Source organism: Cupressus sempervirens, chromosome 10 (genome assembly GCF_028749045.1).
Source record: "Cupressus sempervirens isolate cs-2001-9-10 chromosome 10, ASM2874904v1, whole genome shotgun sequence".
Taxonomy (NCBI): Eukaryota; Viridiplantae; Streptophyta; class Pinopsida; order Cupressales; family Cupressaceae; genus Cupressus; species Cupressus sempervirens.
This window is the reverse complement of record NC_143127.1, coordinates 240,500,829-240,522,649: the sequence shown is the minus strand read 5'-3', so window position 1 is coordinate 240,522,649 and position 21,821 is coordinate 240,500,829. Positions and strand designations below refer to the sequence as shown.

Here is a 21,821-nt window from a genome sequence, read left to right as displayed (position 1 = left end):
AAAATAGGAATATTTATTAAATTTAATAAATTTAATTCCATAGTACATTAGCCTTAGGATATAATTTAATTTAATTAAAGTATAAATACTTAATAATTAAATTAAATATTAATCAGTAGGTTTAATGTGACTAATATGAGTAAATACTATAGGAATTAAATAATAAGCGTGATGAATGCAGATTAGGGTTTTCTGCATCTGACAATTAAGTCAAGTAGCAAGTAGCAAAATAAGAATTTGCCTAGTGACATAGGACTTAAGATTGATCAGAAATAGACCAGAATTGGTATCATGGCAATGAGCCAATTTTGGGGTATTACAATACCAATATCCGATTTGCACTGGCAAGCTCCAATCTTGACCTACAAAAAAAATCTCTCCAATGACTATGCAATGAAACTCCTATGGCTCTGATACCATGTAAGAATTTGGTATAGCTCTGATACCATGTAAGAATTTTCCTAAGGTAATAATTCAACACCAAGATCAAGAAGCTCAGTAGATAGCACAAGAGAGACAAATGATGATCAAATGATAATGGATATCAGATGATTCGATATCAGATAATTGGATAAATACATTATAGAAGTGGCGTGTATATAAAGGCAACTTATATGACTAGGAGTCAACATAGAGATAAGCATAACAACTAAGCACATGTCTAGCAAGAGTGGATTATCATCCATTGCGCATAAATGTACATGCAACAATGAGATGAGAATGCAAAGGTGTATCTCGTAAAGAGATGTAGTAGACAACACGTGCTCAATTGGAGTGCAAACTATTGTGTTGTCTACATGACAACTAATATGAATCTACAAACTCCTAGGTGTCTACATGACAACTAATATGCTAATACATTAACCTAAGTAAACTTAAGTAAAGTGTAATTAGTAAATATTTAATTACACCAACACTTATTGTGTATTTTGGATAGTAGAAGTCATGTTTGTAGGCTTTGGCCTTGGCTCTTTATCTAAAAACTTCAAAGAATCCCTCACTATCATTGAACCTAGCATGAGAGATAGTCATTTTATAAGAGTTCAAATTTTATATAAAAAAACCCAACCACCCTTTGTAATCACAAATTGATGTGTCATAGTACAAGTTGGGAAGATAGAACCCCTTGACCTACCAATCAATTCTATTTCTTCCAACCCACCTATCTGCCATTAAATTTATGCTAAACCTACCGTAAAAGTTACTTGGTAAGCCAACACATGTGAGGTCCCCTAACATCCATATACCTTGAAAACAATAGACACTAGATATGGAATGATATCAGCCCAATCATGGGAGACTTTCAAACTACTAGGAGAGTCCATAGGTCTAATGAAATCGAAAAGAAACTTAGGAATCCTTGGATTATCATTTGATACAAGAATCCTCAACCTAGATGCATAGTACCTGTCAAACCTCACAAAACTTGCTTCCCCTGCATCCTAGGTCATATTTGCCCTCCACAATTGAACTGGTAGAGGCTCTCCCTCATGTTCCCTTGTTAGCTTCATCTCTTTCTCAAAATACTGAACTCCTTGGTAAAGTTACATGTGCATTAACATAGAATAGAGACCAAATATTTTCTCAATCTTTCCTTTCGCAATCCCAATTAATCCCATATGGATTTCTTCGGCCAAGAATGATGCAAAATCCAAAAAACACTAACTCCAAAAGATAAAATCTGCACCATCATATACATAAATTTGATAGGCATAAAATCCTACTCATCTTCACCAAAAACCCTACACAAAGACAAATATATCTATAGCATGAGAATTCAAGAATTGCTTCTTAAAAGGCTCCTAGGTAGAGGCTGTGACTAATGTCAAATTTCCAATAGTAGCTATATGTCCTCTCAATGCTCCTTCTGTAATTTGATCTTTCTGGGACATATACTCCTTTTCTAAACTTGAAAATCGCTGACCTCATGCTACTATGAGGTAGGATCCATTCCAAAAACTTCTTGAATTTCCTCGGGTGTAATTTTCACTAGGCACTCCCTATTTACTCCCCTTATAGTTCTAGTTATTGGATCATACTTTTGGGCTATAGAGGTGACGAGGTCTGAATCCATAAACACTACTAAGACAGCTAGCTTTCCTAGGTCAAAGTTCCAAATGTTGCCATGAGGGACGAATAGTTCTCTCTCTGAGAACCATTTCATGAATAGTTGCAACCCAGTTTTAGATGTCACTGCATCTCGAGTCCAATTTCCCCTATCATACAGGCCTTCGGCTACTTTTAACCTTGGATTGATCTGGACTAGTTTTTTCATTTGCATGGTTTCATTAGTGGACTCATTTAATTGTTCCAAGAAATCATTGTGAATATTCTTATGCATGTAATCCTTCTGCCCAGAAAAACCCTTCTTTGGAGGCATTGTAATTAAGAGGTATAAGATACCCAAATTCTTCATGTAGATAGGAAAGGACTTACTTGGCTTGGAAATTTGTATATGGTTATTGCAATGGATTGTTGATACAGAAGCTCATAATTCAACTTCACATAGTAAACAACTTTTAGCAGGCACCACACTCCAATTCTTTAGCAATCTATTTTTAGAATGTAAACATCAAATTTTATGTAATAGCTTTTGTATCAATTCACATGAGAGGTCTTTAATTCTCATAGATTAGAGAGCGGAAATGGCATGTTCTAAAAAAATTGAAAATGGGTAGTTGATTCCCAAAATTTGATAGACGAAAACTTAATTTGCAAATTGAGTAATCTTCAATTCTCTAATCTGGCAGTCAAACCAATCAAACCTTGACATCTTGAAACTTTTTTCTTTGCTGACATCCTTCATGTAATGGTTGCAATGTATGGGACACATATCACCATGTCATTATGTCACTATGGTTAAAGATCAAGCAGTTCTCGTTAGCAACATAACGACAGCCTTAGATCTCCCTTAGATTCGACAACTAAGGAGGACATACTCAAATTACTATAAAGTAGGCCACAAATTCTACGTGTCATCATGTCACTACATCACTATAGTTAAGAAGCTTGCAACTTAGGTTAGCGACATAGCGACAACTCTCAATTTATCTTTGATTTGACAATTAAGAAAATATTTTACTATGGATTGGTATGGGCCCATAGGGACACATGTTACTTTGTCATTATGTTGCATGGATTAAATAGCCTTCATATTGGGTTAGCAATATAGTGACAACCATGGATCTGTCCTGAAATTAGTGATCCTCATTATCTTCCTTTATTGTTACATCTAGTTCAAAAAGGTCCCACCAGTTCTACATGTTGTGTTGTCACTACGTCGCCATGATTAAGAACCATGCAACTCTCGTTGGCGACATGGCAACAATCGTAGATATTTGACTTGATTGATAGTGTTGATGATTTTTGAAGTTTCAAACAATAGTTGGGCCTCGCTGCCAGGTGTCACATTGTTGTTATGTTGCCTTGAGTAAATGCTACACAACTATTCGTAGCAACATAATGACAACCCTTGATCTTTCCCAAGATCAAGGACTATCGTTATAACATTGTTAATTCAAAAGGTAACTTTTGTAGGACTACAAAAAGTTGTGATCAAACCTCAGGTTAAAAGGATAATGAATTAGGGTTAAAAAGAGATTTTGTGAAAGATTTCAAAAATATTGCAGAAAAAAACCTTTTAATAAGAAATTTTTGAAAGGTTTAAGGGTTTTATTTAAATTCTCCTACCTCAATTTTAAAGGGTGCAAATAATTTGAACAATTTTAACAAGGGACCTATGGCACAACTGATATTAGGGTATAACAATTAGGGATTTTCTAGGGCATGGTTAATCAAGAGACATACAAACCCTAATCATAAAAGGATACCTGGGTTTTTTCCACAAAAAATTTTAAGGGAATTTTACCATGTTGAAAACCACGCCAACAAGGAGGAAACATATTAACCATTTGGAAATCCTTCTTGAGCCTTATTGCCATGTTGAAGAGACACTCAATAGAGAATCTAGAGGGGACAAATAGAATCACATGAAAACTCCCTCTTTGACCTTGCAGTCTAAGTCATTTAGTAGAGGATAAAACAATACTTGGTCTACTTTATCACCCTCACAATCATCTTCTATTTTCTTCATCAAATATGTCGTGTTCCTTCCTTTCAAATCTTTTATGACCATCATAATAAGCATCCTTTTGATCTACACTTTTGCAAAATCTTGCAATAAGTATTGTCATGTTACAAAAAAATTGGTCATCTTTTTTTCATTATTGCAGTTTCATTATTCCTAGAATTGATAGTTATCTTGCATTCAACTCTTCTATATCCATATCCATTGCAACCATAACAATATCAATTACAGTTATTAACATTTATATTCATATTCATTCTTCTTTTGTATTGAAATACCTTATGTCTAAACTTGTTGCAATGATATCATCATCCATTAAAAGAATAAATCCTTTTCAAACTTCTACATTCATTAGCTTGACACCCTACTTTATTGCAAGAAAATGAAGCTCTATTAAAAGATGAATGTCTAGAATGTATAGGAGGGCGTCTCCAATTCATTAGCCCCTTTTTATCTTTTTCCTACATCTAATTTACTAATACCTCTTTGTCTCCCACATACTTCAAGTTGACCAAATACTTTTTGTCTTACACATACTTCTAGTCTACCAAATTTATTTTATCTTCCACATGATTTTGGTATATCATATCCTATGTGTCTTGCAAAGGTTTTGACGTATGAGTATCCAACGATATAAGGGAAATCTTACATCACCTAAAAAATATTTTTTTGCTATTAGTTTTATTTTAAATTTGTCACATTTCTAAGTACCTATTTGGTAAAATAAGAAATTCTAGCTTTTGAAATTGTTTTTTTGTTTTGGGTCAATATGTTATTTTTAGAAAGTTTTAATTTGAAGGCAGATGAGGATACAAGATTACAAGAAACTTCAAAATGGAAAATCAAATACTATGGTGAAATTTTTTTGGAAAAATCATTCACCATTCGAAGTTTATTAAGGTTTTAGTTTCTCAAAAATATGTTGAAATCTCTTCTAAGATTTGAGACACTTCTCATTCCTTTAAGGCCCCAAAAATGGTAAAATGGGTAGAGTCGATTCATAGGCCATAGTTCACTTTGATATTTTTCCAACACTTCAAATGGAATGTCAATCAAACAACCAGATCACATGTTATGCCTCCCAAAAGTAGGAAAACATTTTGAAAACTTCCCTATTTTCAAATTTGGCTTAGTTTGAATTTCAAAATCTATATTTTGTTACCCAACAACCAAAATTTCAAAACTCAAATTGTACTCATGGATCCTAAATAAAAATCAATTTAGTTGAGACACATCTATGGATTGGGACTAATAAGTTTTATGGAAGGAAGACTAGATTATGGTAAAGGAGATTTTCAAAATTTGTGTAAGTTGTTAAGTGTTGCAGTCAATAAGTATTAAGGTTATCTTATTTTTAACCTCTTATAAATAGAAATATAGTTCAATTAGATAATATAGAAAATGGTTTTGGTTCCTTTGTTATGTCTTGAGTCTTAGGTTCCTTCCCTCACCAAGTTGTATTAGAGCATAATGTTCCTGAGCACATAGACAAACTGTTCACAGTCAAGGTGCCTCCAAGATATGTGTAGTGGTATAAATTCTAGTAGAAGGAACACATTGATAGATAGGGTTTTTAGAACCCTCCAAAGACAAATCAATACATCACAAGAGGAGCTAAGAGGAGGGTTCAACACACGTAGAAGGGAAGAAAGTGAGGATGAAGAAATTAAAGATCCATCTAAGGATAAAATAGAATACGTTGAAGACCAAAATTAAGGATGACTAAAAAGGGCCATCTCAATGATTGTAAAGCAACCTAAGATTGAAGTTTCCAACTAATCCACAAATCCTAACATGGACGAGCTTACTAACTGGATAAATGAGATGGACGAATATTCAAAGTGTGAGGAGATAGAGGATTGAGATCAAGTAAAGTTTGCGTAGAAAAAGTTGAAGGGTCATTCCAATATTTGGTGGATGGAGGTTTAGCTAGAAAGAAATAGGGTGGAGGGAATTGCCATGTGAGATTGGATGGTTGAGAAGCTAAAGAAAAGGTTCATTTTGGAATGGACTACAAGTTAGATTTGTTGAAGAAACTGCAAGGATTAAGGGAAGGGAGAAAGTTTGTTTAGGAGTATACAAAGGATTTTTATAAAATAATTATTGCTTCAAATAATCATAACTCAAATTTTCAATATGATCTTCTCGTTCTTCTCATGAAAACACTCTTCCACTCATTTACTCGTCAAACATTCTACCATTCTTAGTGCTTACTTCCCAAATTTCATGAAATCAACAAAATCTAACCTTTTAGTTCCCCATTTTTCACTTTATACGTTATTTTATTCTTACTCATTAGTAATATTCCATGTCACTCTAAATTATATTAGTCAAGGAGGGTACTTCTTGTACATCCTATTTATTGCATTTTATATCTCACTTCAATGCTTTCACATTCTCTTAGTCAATGAACTACTACTTTTAGACCTAGATTTTTTATTTTCCCCACCTTATCACTTCCTACCTTTACCTCAAATTATTTCCCTCCTTTCCTTTCAAGTTAAGATATGTAATCTTACAAAAAATTATTATTTTATTAGCATTAAGCAATGATTAAGCATCCTTCAAAGACCTACATCACATATCCAAGTTAAAATGATTCCTAGGCTTGAGTCCTAGACGATAAGAAGGCTAAAATGACACCTTCTTGGGTTCTATAATATGCATGTAGAAGTGACTAGGTATAAGATCTAGATTGCACCCTTTCTTGGTTAAAGTGGCACTAATAAGTGCATCCTACACTACTATTATTCATGATTTTATCCTTTGTGAAAGCTAAACTAATTTGAACTCCATAATTCCTCTCTAGCATGTTAATAGAATAAAATTAAAATATTTTAACATGATTCTCACCTATGAGATATCTTCAAAATGTAATCTATCTTCTTTTCCCAAGTGTTCATTTGTAAACATATAGAAAATTTTCAATCAAGCAATGCTCTTATAGAGCATAGTCATCTATGTTGAGAGCCAAGTCGAGCTTTGCATCTACTATTCCAAGAGTCAAGTTGTGATCCATGAGTCGAGCTTTGCATCTACTATGTCATGAGCCAAGAGTCATGAGCCAAGGGTTTTCCTTCCATTGTCGTGAAGGGCTAGTGTCAGGTGTCATAGAGCCAAGGTTGTGGTTTGCAAGGCCAGTCTAGTCGTGATGCAATTGTCGAAGCCATGACCTGTGCCTACATGCCCTTGGGCCAATCCACTCTCTCTCTCACTCTCTTGACATAAGTTGCGATTGTCGAAGCCTGTTTGTCATGCCCTTGTTGCCTTTAACATTCGGGTGCCATAACACACACACGGGTTGGGGGAGAAGGCAATGTTTGCTTCTTTACATGTGAACCGTTTGACAGAATGTCTAGTGAATTGTGCTTCTGTTCACTATTGTGTGGAGGCATTTGGAGGCATTTGGAGGCATTGTGGTAGGTGTTTGACAGAAAGACTGGTCTATGGTAAAGTTGTGAACTTTGCAGGCATACCTTCCTTCTTTATGAGCTATGGCACCCTTATATGATCTAATTACACTCCAACAACTCACTGATTGCTTGACTATAGTGGAGTCCACTAATATTGTCCTACAAAATGTTGTTGCTCAGTCAACTTCACTCTATATTAAACTCACAGAATGGTTGGCTTTGTTAGAATCTCAGAACCACACTCTACGAGATATTGTGCAATCTCTAGTTGCTAAAAATATAGGCTTCAAGGCTAATCTGGACTCTGCTACCATGCAGCTCAGGGAGTTAGACACTATCAAAGAGAAACAATCGAAGATCGTGGATAGGCATTCTTCACTGTTAATGGAGACTGAACTGAAGGTGAAGTCTTGGGCTTCTCTATACAGCTCTGTTGTTGAGGCTCCCCTTTCAGGTGTTGAAAAATTAGTACAAGGGAAGATAGATGACCAGTGGGTTAGGCAGATCCGTGAACTACACCTATGAGTCCATAGTCTCCCCTCCATTGATGACCCCTCGACTGTTGAATACTCTTTCCTCAAGGATCAGCTGGACATTTCAGACATCACTCTTGACAAGTGTTTGTTAGGCCCAATTGGCACTCTTTTCATCCAGTTCCTCTCCTCCTTTGATAGGTTGTGGGCTCTTAGGGCAAAGAGAAAGTTATTCTCTCTTTCCCCTAAGATCTACCTAGATGAGGACCTCACCCGATCATAGGTGGCAGAACTCAAGCAAGTGTGTGCCCTCATTGTGGCAGCTAGACAAGAGGGTAAATATGCAGTCATCAGTAATCCGTGACACCTTTCCTAGAGGTTGGGTTTGGAGGGCAGACTCTAAGGCCAAATGACGGGCTCGGCAGCAGTTGAGCACAAGCTCTCTATGCCTCAACTATTGGAACAGTAATGGTATCCTCTGGTCTATGCCTAGCTTACTTAATGACGCTATTGATCTTGTCGTCCTTCTTTTTATTATAGACACATAAGAGTCCCATGCATCCTGTTCCTAGTATTTCAGGCTATCAGTGGCTCTCCTCTTTTAGAGACGAGGTCTGATGCTCTGGTGGGTTTCGCCTGTCTTATTTGGGACCACCTCTTCAATATTATTTCCTTGATTCACTCTAACAGCTACACCAAGTTCATGTGGATTCGCATTGATCAAGAGACCTCGCTCTATAGAGATACCTATATTGTTGTCTGCTACTTCCGGCCAGCATCTTCATACTATGCAATTCACAACACTGAGGATGAGGACCTTCTTGAGCACATTACAAGATTCTTTTCCATGGGGGACATCATCATTTTGGGAGACTTTAACATGCAGACCAGAGACCTACGGCCTCCTCTCCATGATCGTAGGGTTGATCCCATGTGTACAACTGCTTCTGATCCTAGTTCTGTGGGTTTGCATTGGCTCTTCGAGGATTGTCAGGGGCCCTTCACTAGGTATGGTTGAAATTTACTTCAGCTTTTTGAATCATCTGACTTAATGATTTTGAATGGGCTCTCTTGCTTTCCTGGCTCCAAACTGTTCACTTGTTGGCCACATGGTGGTGGTGCTAGCGTTGTGGACTATGTGCTCTCTACAACCTCCTTCATCCCTCTTATGTGTCGCTTTACCATCTCTCGCCTTCCTCTAGCTAACCATGCCCTCCTTAACATCACCCTTCGGAAACCCCTAACACCTCCTCTTCCTTGCTTATCCGCTTCATCTTGCCCCTCATCTTCTAGTGGCCTCCCCCCTCTCCTCCCCCCCATGCTCACACTTCTTTTCGCTTCACCAATGGCAATGCGGAGCTCTTCATCCATCACCTCAAACGACTTCTCCCCCAAGACCCCTTCTCTAACTCCGAGGACGTCACCCCCATCTTCCACTCACTTGCGTCTGCCTTGTAGGAGTCTGCCCTTCTCTCCATTCCCCATTGCACCTCCTCACTCACCCCTCATCCCACTCACAAATCTTGCCCCATGAACCAGTGGTTCGATGAAACTGCAAATCCTTCCACCGCATGCTTCACTCTGCTCCACCCACTTCTTCCTCCTTTTCCTCTCAATTGAGGCTCAACTACCGCCGCTTTCTTTGCCATAAGAAACGGAAGTTCACTTTGTTGTAGTGCAGATCTCTTTATGCCACGTTCTTCTAGTCTCCAAAGCTCTTTTGGCGCACCATGTTTCCTCGTTATCCCCTCCCCCCCCTCCACTTTGGACCTTCACTCCCTTGCCTCCCACACCTCCACCCTCTATGATATTCCTAGCCAGCCCCCTCTCCATCTCATACTCTCCCCCACCTGTTGTCACCTCTTCTCCTTTTCCCACATTTGTGAGGCAATTAGAGTTATGAACAATAGCAGAACTCTAGATGAGGAAGGATTCTAAGTTGAATTCTTCAAGTTGGGTATCTCTGTCCTAGGTCCCTTTCTTACAATGCTCTTTAATTGAGTGGTTTGTGTTGGCTTTCCCAACTCTTGGTCATGACATATTATCTACCCAATCCATAAATTTGGGCCAACTTCTGACCCCGAGAACTACATGGGCATACCTTCGCCAAACTCTATGCAACTGTGCCGAATGGTATCCTATCTAGAGAGCTTGATCAATGACATTGCCAGGCTAGAGGTCAGGTTGGGTTTCGTACAGATTTTCAAACCACTGATCACATTTTGACCTTACGGGTCATCATTGAGGAGGCTCACCACTGCTTGGCGAAAGTTTACTATTGTTTTGTTGACTTTCGCAAAGCTTTTGACTCTGTTCCTTGGGCAACACTCTTTCAGCATCTTAGGGACATCAGGATCTCAAAGATTCTCCTTACAACTATTATGAGGTTATATGAGTGTGTTGCGAGAAAATTCAAGACTCCACAAGGCTTCTCTGACCCTATCTAGAGCACTATCAGGGTAAAACAGGGTTACCCTCTCTCCCCCACTCTCTTTAGCATCTACATCAACGAGCTCGAGGCATTTCTTTGTGATTGCTCACTCCCTAGCGATGGTTGTTACTTACATCAAGTATTGATCTTTATTCTTCTATTTGTTGATGATGTGATTCTCCTAGCATATTCCCCCTATGGTCTTCAACGGCTCCTTGATGGCTTGGCCTCTTTCTACAACTCAAGTGAGCTAGTTGTAAATCTGGGCAAGACTCGGGTTATGTTCTTCAATTGTTTGAGGACATCACACCTCCATTTTTACTTCTAGGCTACCAAGATCAAGATTGCATCTTCATATACTTACTTGGGGATTAAGTTTTTTGGACCTCAGTTCAGCCTAAGACCAACCATGCAGCCCAGAGTCAACAAGGGGCTCAACTCCCTCGCTATTCTTGAGCGATAGTGCTTTCGACACCACTTCTAGGACACCTCGACTAAGATGTCCCTTCTTGACTCCCTGGTCAAGCCAACTATCTTTTATGGCTCTACTGTTTGGGGGCCCTCCCTCTTGGAGTCTAACTAGGCCTTTGTTGAGAGAGTTCAAACTCTTTTCCTTCGACGTATTATTAGATGTCATCGATCCACACCGCACAGCATCATTCTGGCAGAGTTTGGTGCTCACCCTTTCAGATTGGGGACCATCTTTGATTTAGTTTGGCTTCTTCACCAGCTCTAGAGTTTCGTTGATTCCTCTGATGGTCATCATAGATATTCCTACTTGGATTATTGTTCTTCTATGGAGGTTGCGGGTTTGCTAGACACAGGTCTCGTTGCTGGTACACCCAGGTCTCTACCCTCTTGCACTCGATTGGTATTAGTTTGGATCGTCTTCCTCCCTTTCAGTTCTCTAGAGGCTCCAACCCATCTTCTTCCACCTCAGCGGGAATTGAATGAGCATGTTAGACTTGACATCTATAAACATTATGTTATCACAACCTAAAGGAATCCCCCAGGTGAGCTCCGCCCATGTATGGCCTTATATGCTGAGCACTTCCTTGATATCTAGGATAGGATCATCTTATGCCCCTAGTATCTCACTCGTTGTTGGACTCACGCTCTTCGCATCTCCTTGGGATTTCTAGAGTGGGATCTCACTAGCTACATATTCAAACTAATCATCAGATCGACAGAGAGGACAGGATCTATCAGCTTTGTCACCTTAAGGAGGTTGAGATCAAGTCTCACTTTATTTTTCGTTGCCCAATTTACTATGAGATTCAAGGGAGATTCTATTGTTTGTTTATAGAGTGTTAATCTCTTCCCTCATTCTTCAGATATATTGACCAGCACTGTCTTGCACTCTACCTTCAGGAGACCATGCAACTTCGCGAGCACACTATACAGCTCCAACTTTTCTCAACATTGACCCCTACACAGCTCATCACCTCTTTCTTCAGTCCTATAGTCCCTGCCCAAGGATTGAAGCGGCATCCCTGTATTATCTCAATTTACACCATATCTATGAGACCCCGCAAAGATCACACTCAATAGCGACCTACCAGAGTAATTCATTGCTCTAATGTCCACCTTTCCAATCTGGACTACTTCTCGCTTATGAGTTCTTAGCTATTGTTATTCATTTTCTTGATTTTTTGTTGTTTTGCTTTCACGTTCTTTTTGCAGACACCAATTGGTGCTCCCCCCTACTAGCATTTGCCCTTTGTACTATTTCCAATCCCATAGACCCTCATTGGTCTCCTATTGGACATTAATAAATTTATCTTATCTTATCTATGTCCTTTGTCAATGTCTTTTTATGTCTAAGAAAGAGAAAAAAGGTGTTTATAAGAGAATCATGTACGTTCAACTTGATAAAATGCTAAAACAACATAGAGGCACCCCCTCAAGTCACATGTTGACTCCACCTACATTAAACGACATTGTTTGCCCATTTTTGGACACCAATATGATAAATAAAGTGCTAGTAAATAAAAGAGAACACAACAAAGCCAAGATAGACATGGTTAATTTTATTCTTGTCCAATAGTAGTTTAAAAAAATTCGAGATTTAAACTCGTGAGCTCCAAAGCCTCTTCCTTCGCTCTCTATTTTCTACATCTCTTTTAATTGTCAGTATGAACTTGCTTTCTTTTTTCCATTCCAATTTTGTTTTTCACCTCCATAGATATGTTCAATCTCAAGTTTACAATTCTTACATTTTAAATCTAGAATATATTGAAAAAAATAATATTATAAACTTTATATAGATAAATAACTAGAAATAGAAAATCACACACCATTACAAAAGTATTATATTTTCAATGAATAAGATTAAGCATCTTTTGAGCTATAAAAATAAACATGTTCAATCTCAAATTTATTGTACGAACATTTTAAATTTAAAACACGTTAAATAAAAAGTTCATTGTAGATTTATATAGATAGACATGCATTGACATGGACAGAGACCCGGTAACAACATATATCTTACCAAGGTGGACACGGTATGTTTTTCCAAACAAACTTTATGTATTTATAATTTAATTTGCTAGGTAGCCACTGCCCAAAGGAACAGGCCTAGAAAGAGAAGCTCCTCAACACCGGCATATACACGCATACAAATTAACATTATATCCATCTCCAATACATCCAAGTTAGATACTCTTAAATTTCTATATAAAACAAACTTCAAACAAGCTATGCTTATGTATGTACTAAGTGCACTACGACACTCTTTGCGTGATTATACGTAGAACGGGTATGTTTTGATTTTAGTGCCAACAGCCTTTCCCTTGCCCGGGCCATGAAGGTGCATACACATATTTCATGCTCCCCCTACGATGGGAATCTCCTCCACAAATATTTCAAGCTACGTTTAACGATGATGTCACTCCTAACCCAATCCTTATCTCATACCTCAATTTTTATCAACTCTATCAAAAGACGCTTCCCTGAAAAAACTATTTGTAATTTTATGAAGTTTTCCCGTTCTGTGGTTTGACTGCTCTACTTACCTTGACATAATTATCTTAATGATTAAAATCTAGTTACTTTTAAATAACTCAGGTTAATTTTATCCCGTAAATTTTTTAAAGAGGTGAATGTTCTGTCTGAAGCTCGTTGACTAGCGTTAGTCATTTGTGGACATTAATATAAACTTTTGGCGAGGTAGACAGCTTCTTGACCAAAGTTAGTCATTTATGCACATCATAATTTTCGGTTAGGAAGTCAGCTCATTGACCAGCGTTAGTCATTTATGAACGTTAATATTCTTTTTCGTTAGGAAATATTTGCTGATGCAGATGGCCGCACCGAAGCTTAGAGCCTTTAATTGTAGAACTTTTAGCATGTGAAATACACACAAAAAAATGGCATTAGACTTTTGATTAGGACTCCATAATGGGCATCTGTCCTGAACTTAACAATCTTTTCCTTCTACAGAATTAAACTTGCAATTGAGAACCGTGTGCACTTTTAGACGACTACATCAGTATTAATTTAAAGTTTTCCTCTGGAGCTCTGAAGCGATAGGCTCCGTAGGACCATTATTTACCTGTTGACTTTGAGACAGTTTTTATGTTTAAGTTGAACAAAGAGCCAATGGAAACACTTTGGTACCTTACATTATCTGATCTCGCGATACACTTGCAAATATGTACGATGGAAGCTACCCCATCGTTAGAAATTGCAAAATCCTTTTGCAAGGATTGCATATTTCAATCGCTTCTTACAGTAAACTCTGGAAACCAAGGAAAAACCAAGGAATTGATACAAAAATGGTATAAACAAGCCTTAAAGAAAATGTCAACTGCCCTTTATCAAAGACACATGTTGGAGTGACAAACTCTCCACGTTGTCTTGAAGGAATCGATCCCTTATGGAAAATCCACCCACGGGGATATGCATCTCACATGATATATGCATCCCCAGACTCCACTATCTGAATACTTTTATTATGGTACTTTTCCAATGCGTTCTTTAGTCAGCTTTGATGCTTGGAAAAGGTATGCCAACTTCAATTCTGGTGTAAGTTTATGGATAAATTTCCCTGGGAAAATCAGCCTGTCCAAGGTATACAAATTGCATCTCCTCTTTCCAAACCTGCAAAAAGCACGGTTTTGTTATATAATTAAAAAGGATAAATAAAAAGAGCGCATTGATTTCATTAAAGGTTTGAGACATACCTCGTGGCGAAATTCCACTCGCAAATGAGGAACATTTGTCCTATGTATGTCATTGCCCTCGGGCCCTCTTATGAAATATGAGCTTCCAACCCAATGGGACTGGCAACAAAGAAAGCCATTACCAACTTTGCAAAATCATTCAATAACTAACAAAGCAGAGCTACATCAGTTGAAATATATTTTTTTTCCCATACCTTGCAAGCATGAGAGAATCCAGACTGGTAGACAGAATTACGAGCTATTTCACAAAGATCACATGGACTAAGCTTCCATACCTGTGAAGAAATTTCATTTTTCATGGAGAGCCTTAGTAAATATCACATACCACATCCCAAGGCTAAAGATGTAGTCTATCCTTTTCATCAAATCCAGCATAAACATTAATGTACTCATACTAGAAATACCTGAGCTGCAACACTGTATTCCTCTACAAGAGGCTCTTTTGTTAAATGAATTTGTAACGGGTCATCTGTTGAAAGTGATACATTGAGGCCTCGAGCAAAAAACATGGGAAAAGGGTTTCGATGGTAATCCAGAAAAAGCGAGTTATTGCTCAAGGGAGACATAGCTAAACCAATCTTGACAGGAAAAAACATTGACTTATCAGAATCACAAGCAACATGATTGATTTACTAAATACATCCTACCCATCAAACATGCACAACATGTTAATCCATAGCCTAATATTCTTTTTCAGGAAAGAAAGTATTATGAGCAAATCATTGATCTGTTACCTGAGCAAGATAATATAAATACTGCAAACCAGGTGACTTCCTAAGATTATTTCCATGGGCAATATTATGAGTCACCAGGAATGTTGCAGCCAAGTGATCAATATCACCAGCCTGTAAAATAAGATCAAAATGTTGAAGTCAGATTAGGCTTCAGATACGTTATAGTGTATACAACGAAACAATACAGAACTGGTTTATAAAAATACCTCGCCACAGTGGGGGCGGAATCTAATTGTTGTCATTCCTTTAGATTCGCGAAGCTGTTCAATGCAACATAGAATATCAAGATGTGCTTCTATTTCAAACGCTGATAAATAAATCCCATTAAATACAATAGTGTAGATCATATGTTACCTTGTTTAACGTGTACAAATTTGCATAACAATAGTAAGCATAATATGAAAAAGCAGGATTAAATGCATTTGTCCATTGAGCAGGTGTTGGCATGTGCTTCGTTGGTCGCCTTTCAGGCTTGCTTTCATCATCAACCATATCAAAGCCAACTACCTAGAAAACACTAAACCAATTTAGAAAGGATAAAATTCAGACAGCTAATGAAGAAGCTTTATTTTTCCCTTCTAAATTTTAAATAAGTGATAACTTTATTTTTTGCAGCCCTTGCTCTCTCATCTTGATGATGAATCACCTAGTGTGATTCGAAATGTTGATGATAAAAAAATTTCAACACAATCTAATCCAGAAGCAATACTAACAATATGAAGATGCGTATTCTGGATTCGATTGTGTGCCATATTTTTGCATCAACATTTCGAATCATACTCTGTGATCCATCATCAGAATATGAATAGCTGGAGGAGAAAAATGATGGATCACAGAGTGTGATTCGAAACATTGATGCAAAAATATATCAGACAATCGAATCCAGAATACGCATCTTCATACTTAATCTGATTGTGGAAATCTGATCTCCTTGATGGATAGAAAAGGTTACTTGAAAGGTTTAAAACAGAAGGAAAAAGTTTAAAACATTGCAAAAAGAACCAAACAGCAAATACCCTTCACTTAATAAATGTCAACCCCAATAATTGGTAAATCCACTGGAACATTACAATTTATTAATATCTTCAGCTACGCTAAGTATATTGGATAGGAATGTATTCCTTGGGGAACATGGTTGGTGAACATGTAACCATCCTCTAGTGTTTCAAAAACTTTGCAGACATTCTCAAGACTTTTTCCAATTGGAAAAACATGTGGAGACAGCGGGAGAGTTTTTCTGACCTTTTCCTACATCCCTGAGACATTTCCTATTGGGAACATCTCTGTTTTGGCCGGGCTACATGATTGATATCATATTTAGTTAAACTTTAAAGCACATGCAATGGAATCTTCTCTTCATCATTACATCATTACCATGTAATCTATTTAACCCCTCAGACTAGCTGTTTTGATTCTGATATGGCTCCAAGATGGGTCTGATCCAACCCTGTCAGTCTATTCAATATGCAATCAGGCGAGTCTGAGTTGAATATTGACAAATTTTGCACCCACCTGGTCCTAGGGAAGTGAACCCGTCAAGTTTTTATCATTTGGAAAAAGACTAACTTGCCATATGTCTCCGTCCACATGCCTAAAAAAACCCTCTAACCCTAAAAATGAGGATTCCAAGACAATTTAAAGACAGAGAAAAAACATTCCCCTTTTGTGAATGCATATGAAAATATCAACCTTCCTGCTTAACATTAATTATTTCTTGTCATTGCAAAGGAGATAAAGATTGTTTTTTTATGGCGCCAAAGTGTTTCAATTGCTGTTCCTACCCAATTGAAGGAGCCTATTTGTTGCCAAAGAAATCGTACAAGGATTTTGCAAAAGCAGTAGGGATTTTGTCAATTTCTTAAAGCTTTTTTTGTTACATTTGCTTTTTCACAAGTGTAATCTCACCTTTCACTTTCATTCTTATATGAATCTAAAATGTGCTGTATAATATACCTTTTTGTTTTCAACTGTTTCAATTTTTTAAATGTGTTTGTTTTTTAAACTTTTTGTCATAGTGATATATAAAGGCAGCTAGTTCTAGCTCTATGGACTGACCCCACATCAAAATAGACCTGAGTTTTCCACTTTAGGAGGAAAAACTTCCAAGTGGTGGGTGTTATGTTTGGGTTTGCAACCAGTGTGGTGTCAAGCAGAGAAGCAATAATCCGCAAAAGTTTGCAATAATAACACCTGATTAATCTTGAATCTTGGAGCCAGCCCATTTTTTCCCTAAAAGATTCCGAATTCATGAAAAGATCATTGACCCAATTTTCAATGACTTTCTGTGGTTAAAGCACAAAGAAATATTGTTAAAATCCCCCAAAAACTGTGAAAAAATTGTTGTAAAAGCCTGTGAAACCCTTGAAAACCTCACCAATATTGCCAAGTTGCTTGATAAAAAGGTTCAAATTCCAAAATGAAATCAAAGCCAAGGCAGAATCGTCGTGGAAACAATTTGTCATTTTTTCCATTAGTTTTCGATCTTTGGAAAACCCCAAACAGAGGAGCAGGAGAACAATGGCCATCATCCACCGAATTTGAAAGGACCTCAAACATCTTAAATTGCAGGGGGCGTCTGAGATATTGTCAAAGCAGCTAATGAATCTGCTCTAAATCGCGGCTTTAATATGACCAGAGCTCGTCCACAAGCCCATCCCACGGATTTTGATGCAAACGACCAAATAAATAATATTTTACACTGATTTGATAATTATAACTAGTACGCACTTGTAATGTCCCCTTCTCCTCAGTGTCAATCAAGTGTTGACTAGCCTATTCTTTTGTCATCCTGGTAGACTACTTCAGAGATATAAGGGATGAGAGGCTGGCATCAATGCAAAAATAAATAACATTATTTTAAGCACATAAATAATACTATAATGGAAAGGTCACTTAGGGTACCAAATTGAATTATAAAAATAAAGTGACTTAAGTTGTGAAATAAAGTCATAAACTGACTTTATTAAGAAGGTAATAAAATACAAAGTGACTATATTATGAAGACAAAGTTACAAAATGAGTTTATTTTATTTATTAAGCCTTAGGCCTTCTAGAAGTGGGACAATCCTCTTGGAGGAAGGAAAAAGTTTACTAAGAATCACACATTGTGATTCGAGGTGCAAAGTGGTTAAGAGAATCTATTTAATGGATTTCCTTCCTCTAACAAGTATTATCATATGTTGATTTGATACTTAAAATTTTCTCCATTATTGCTTGTTTGACAGTAGAAGCCATATCCGAGGATGGAAACCCTTGGATATTCATAGGATGGACGGAAACCCAATACTACTTGAGAGGTGGGCTCACTCAATGTTCACCATTGAGAAAATTTGCACCATTTTAAACAAATTTTGGAAGAAAATTGTAAGAATCTGCCTCAAGCTCTTATACTATTTTACACTTTAACCAAGATTTCAATCTATCTATCGGTTCACAGTCTTCATAACTTTTCATGCGATGAACATCTGATCATGCTATCTTAACCAAGTCACCTTCAACATGTTTTCAACCTCTGTCTCAGCTCGCTCAACCAGATTCCATCTCTGTTAGGAGATAAAATCCAAACAACAGTACCCATTTTTCAAAAATGTTGTCTAAAAGCTGCCTTCACTAAAATTTGCATAACTCTATCTAGTCTTCATATTTTCGTACGCGCTCTTAACTGTAGTATCTAGACATACTCTAGAACATAATCCCAAGTGCGTATAAGCTGATCTTCAATCCGTGAACCGCGAAAAGCCAATCTCTCTTTGTTGTTATGCCAATCTTCACAAAATAACCAATATGTTGACATCAATGACAAACTCTGTCATAAATGCAACAAATAAGCTCTGAATGATGTTTCCAACAATGCTAATATACTCCCCCATGGGAATACCATCAGCATTTATGCTAACAATCCCACCCTTTGGCATTGATGGCAACATAGATGAAAAACATCTAAGTTTTGAGAATACCAAATATACTTCTTCCTCATCTTTGTTTGCTCCCTCATTCATGTTGCTCGTGAATGTAATCATACATCTCAGTCTTAGACAGTAGATCCTCAAATAGCTCATTCTTTACAACCTGTCAACATGCATAAGGAAGGTATTAATCTCCCCCATACACCAACATTTTTCTGTAAATCCTCTTCATCAATCAATAATCTCTCCAAACATACATATCAAAGGAAGCATCAATACCTACACAGAGACTGCCCCATAGAAGAAGCATCAAGCATCCAGTCCGAGCAAAGAAAGTGTTCTGCTACCATTTGGACTAATGCAATCTCTACATCATCTACTCTGAAGTAGGTTGGGGCTTAACCCCAAGCATACCTCTCAAATACTCAAATGTGAAGGTTTTGTAAATATATCTACTATCTGCTCCTTTATGCTGACATATTCCAATCTAACCTCTCTCTTCATCTTTCTCTGTCAAAAAGTGATACTTAATAGATATATGCTTTGTTTTTTAATGTAACACAAGATTCTTAGACATACTTACAAGACTTGTGTTATCACAATGTATGATAACAGATTCAGTGAACTCTATCCCAATGTCTTTCAACATTTGCTTCATCCAAATTACCTGATTACAGTTGTTGTTGCTACGTACTCTGCTTTTGTGTACTCTTGGAAATGCAATCTTGTTTCTTGCTTAGCCAAGAAACCAATCTTCCTCCCAAGAAGAATACTCCACCACTAGTGCTCTTTCTGTCATCTACACTTCCTGCCCAATCAGCATCAGTGTATGCACACAAAGTGAAATCATGTGATCTATCATACCATAATCCATAATCAGGTGTGCCTTTCAAATATCTGAAAATTCCTTTTACCACTGCATAGTGTCTCTTTAGGAACTGCCTGAAATCTGGCCACAATTCCAACTGTATTAGCTATGTCAAGTCTAGTGTGTGTCTAATACTGCAATCTGCTAATCATAGATCTATACTTTTTTTGCTCAACAATAGGGGATTCATCTTTGCTAGGTAACTTACATCTAGTTACCATAGATGTTCCAACACGTTTACAACTTTCCAATCCAAATCTTTTCAGCAAATCTTTAAGATAATTCATTTGTAATATGAAAATGTCATCATTGTTCTATACAATCTGCAATCCCAAGAACAATTTCATCTCTTGAATCATGCCCATCTCAATTTCTTTCTTCATTTCCTCTGAAAATGCCTTGCTTGCTTCATCATTTCCTCCAAAGATTATGTCATCCACAAATACTTCAACAATCAATAGGCCATTGTCATTCTTTCTCAAATACAAATTACTATCAACATTACTTTTCAAAAATCCCAAGCTTGTCAAATACTTATCCAATCTTGCAGACTGGACTCTAAAGGCTTGTTTTAGTCCATACAATGCCTTTTTCAATTTGCAAACCATATTCTCTTTATCTATCAAAGGAAAACCATCAAGTTGTTCAATGTATATCTCTTCTTCTAGTTCACCATTTAGAAAAACTGATTTGACATCCATCTAATTAACTTTAAAGCTCTTTGTAATGTCCTATTATTGGACTATTATTTATTTAACTTTCAATTCGTTTAAGTTTGATAATTTTCTATCTTATATCCTTTTCAATGTTTGATGTGCTATATATATGTGTATTTCATAAAGTCGTGTCCTTTCATTATTAATACTAATTATATTAATAAGGTAATTATATTATATATTATTATATTAATTATATATGATTATATATTATATTAATTATATAAATCATTTTCTTTGTAATTAATAATACTATTTTAATATGTAATTAAGATGTAATTATCAATAGTTGATATATGTGTATATATATTAATTATTTATATTCAATAGTATATTATTTTATATATATATATATATATATGTATATGTATATGTATATGTATATGTATATGTATATGTATATGTATATATACATGTACAGTTATATGCTAATATATAAGATATATAATAATTTATATTTTCAATTTATATACATTATTGATCATTTTAATATTATAAACTTTATATATAATACTTATTTATTATTAAATTGCATGTCAAAATGGGGATATCACAATCCTCCCCTCTCGAATTTGCTTGTCCGAAAGCAAAATCATTCATACACAACCTCCTTCATAGATAGAAAACATATTTGCACACAGAAGACCTAAAAGATTTATGAGATATACATCTTAATGAATGAAAACACGAAGCAGACACAAAGTAGTCACGTGAATGCATTAAAGCACGAAGCATAAACAATGTAGACAGAGGAAGACATGAAGTATATATGATGTAAACACACAATACACACGTTATGCAATTCCTTGATTAGGCCCTGTAATTTTGCAAGTTTTTTTTCCAGTTAGAGCACGGAATTACAAAGTTTACTTCCTTATTGTACTTGATTGTGAACCTACAATCACAAAATCATTCGTACATATATACATCCATATATAAATTTCAAAGAAAGGTGTGTCACCATAAATTAGGTACAAATTAATACTATACTAAGCCCAAGAGCAGGACTT

General features: G+C 36.5%; 1 protein-coding gene across 1 annotated transcript in view; it reads right to left on the bottom strand.

Moving 5' to 3' along the window:
• Nucleotides 1–13,759: 13,759 nt before the first annotated feature.
• Nucleotides 13,760–21,821, bottom strand: part of LOC149533525 (AMP deaminase-like) — a 120,244-nt gene continuing 112,182 nt past the window's right edge. The window contains exons 13-19 of the mRNA XM_089803097.1: nt 15,677–15,829; nt 15,529–15,582; nt 15,323–15,433; nt 14,993–15,166; nt 14,783–14,863; nt 14,589–14,687; nt 13,760–14,505 (exon numbers count right to left, since the gene is read on the bottom strand). Of these exons, the coding sequence (XP_089659223.1) occupies nt 14,437–14,505; nt 14,589–14,687; nt 14,783–14,863; nt 14,993–15,166; nt 15,323–15,433; nt 15,529–15,582; nt 15,677–15,829 (741 nt within the window). The 3' untranslated portion in view covers nt 13,760–14,436. The remainder of the gene's footprint in view (nt 14,506–14,588; nt 14,688–14,782; nt 14,864–14,992; nt 15,167–15,322; nt 15,434–15,528; nt 15,583–15,676; nt 15,830–21,821) is intronic.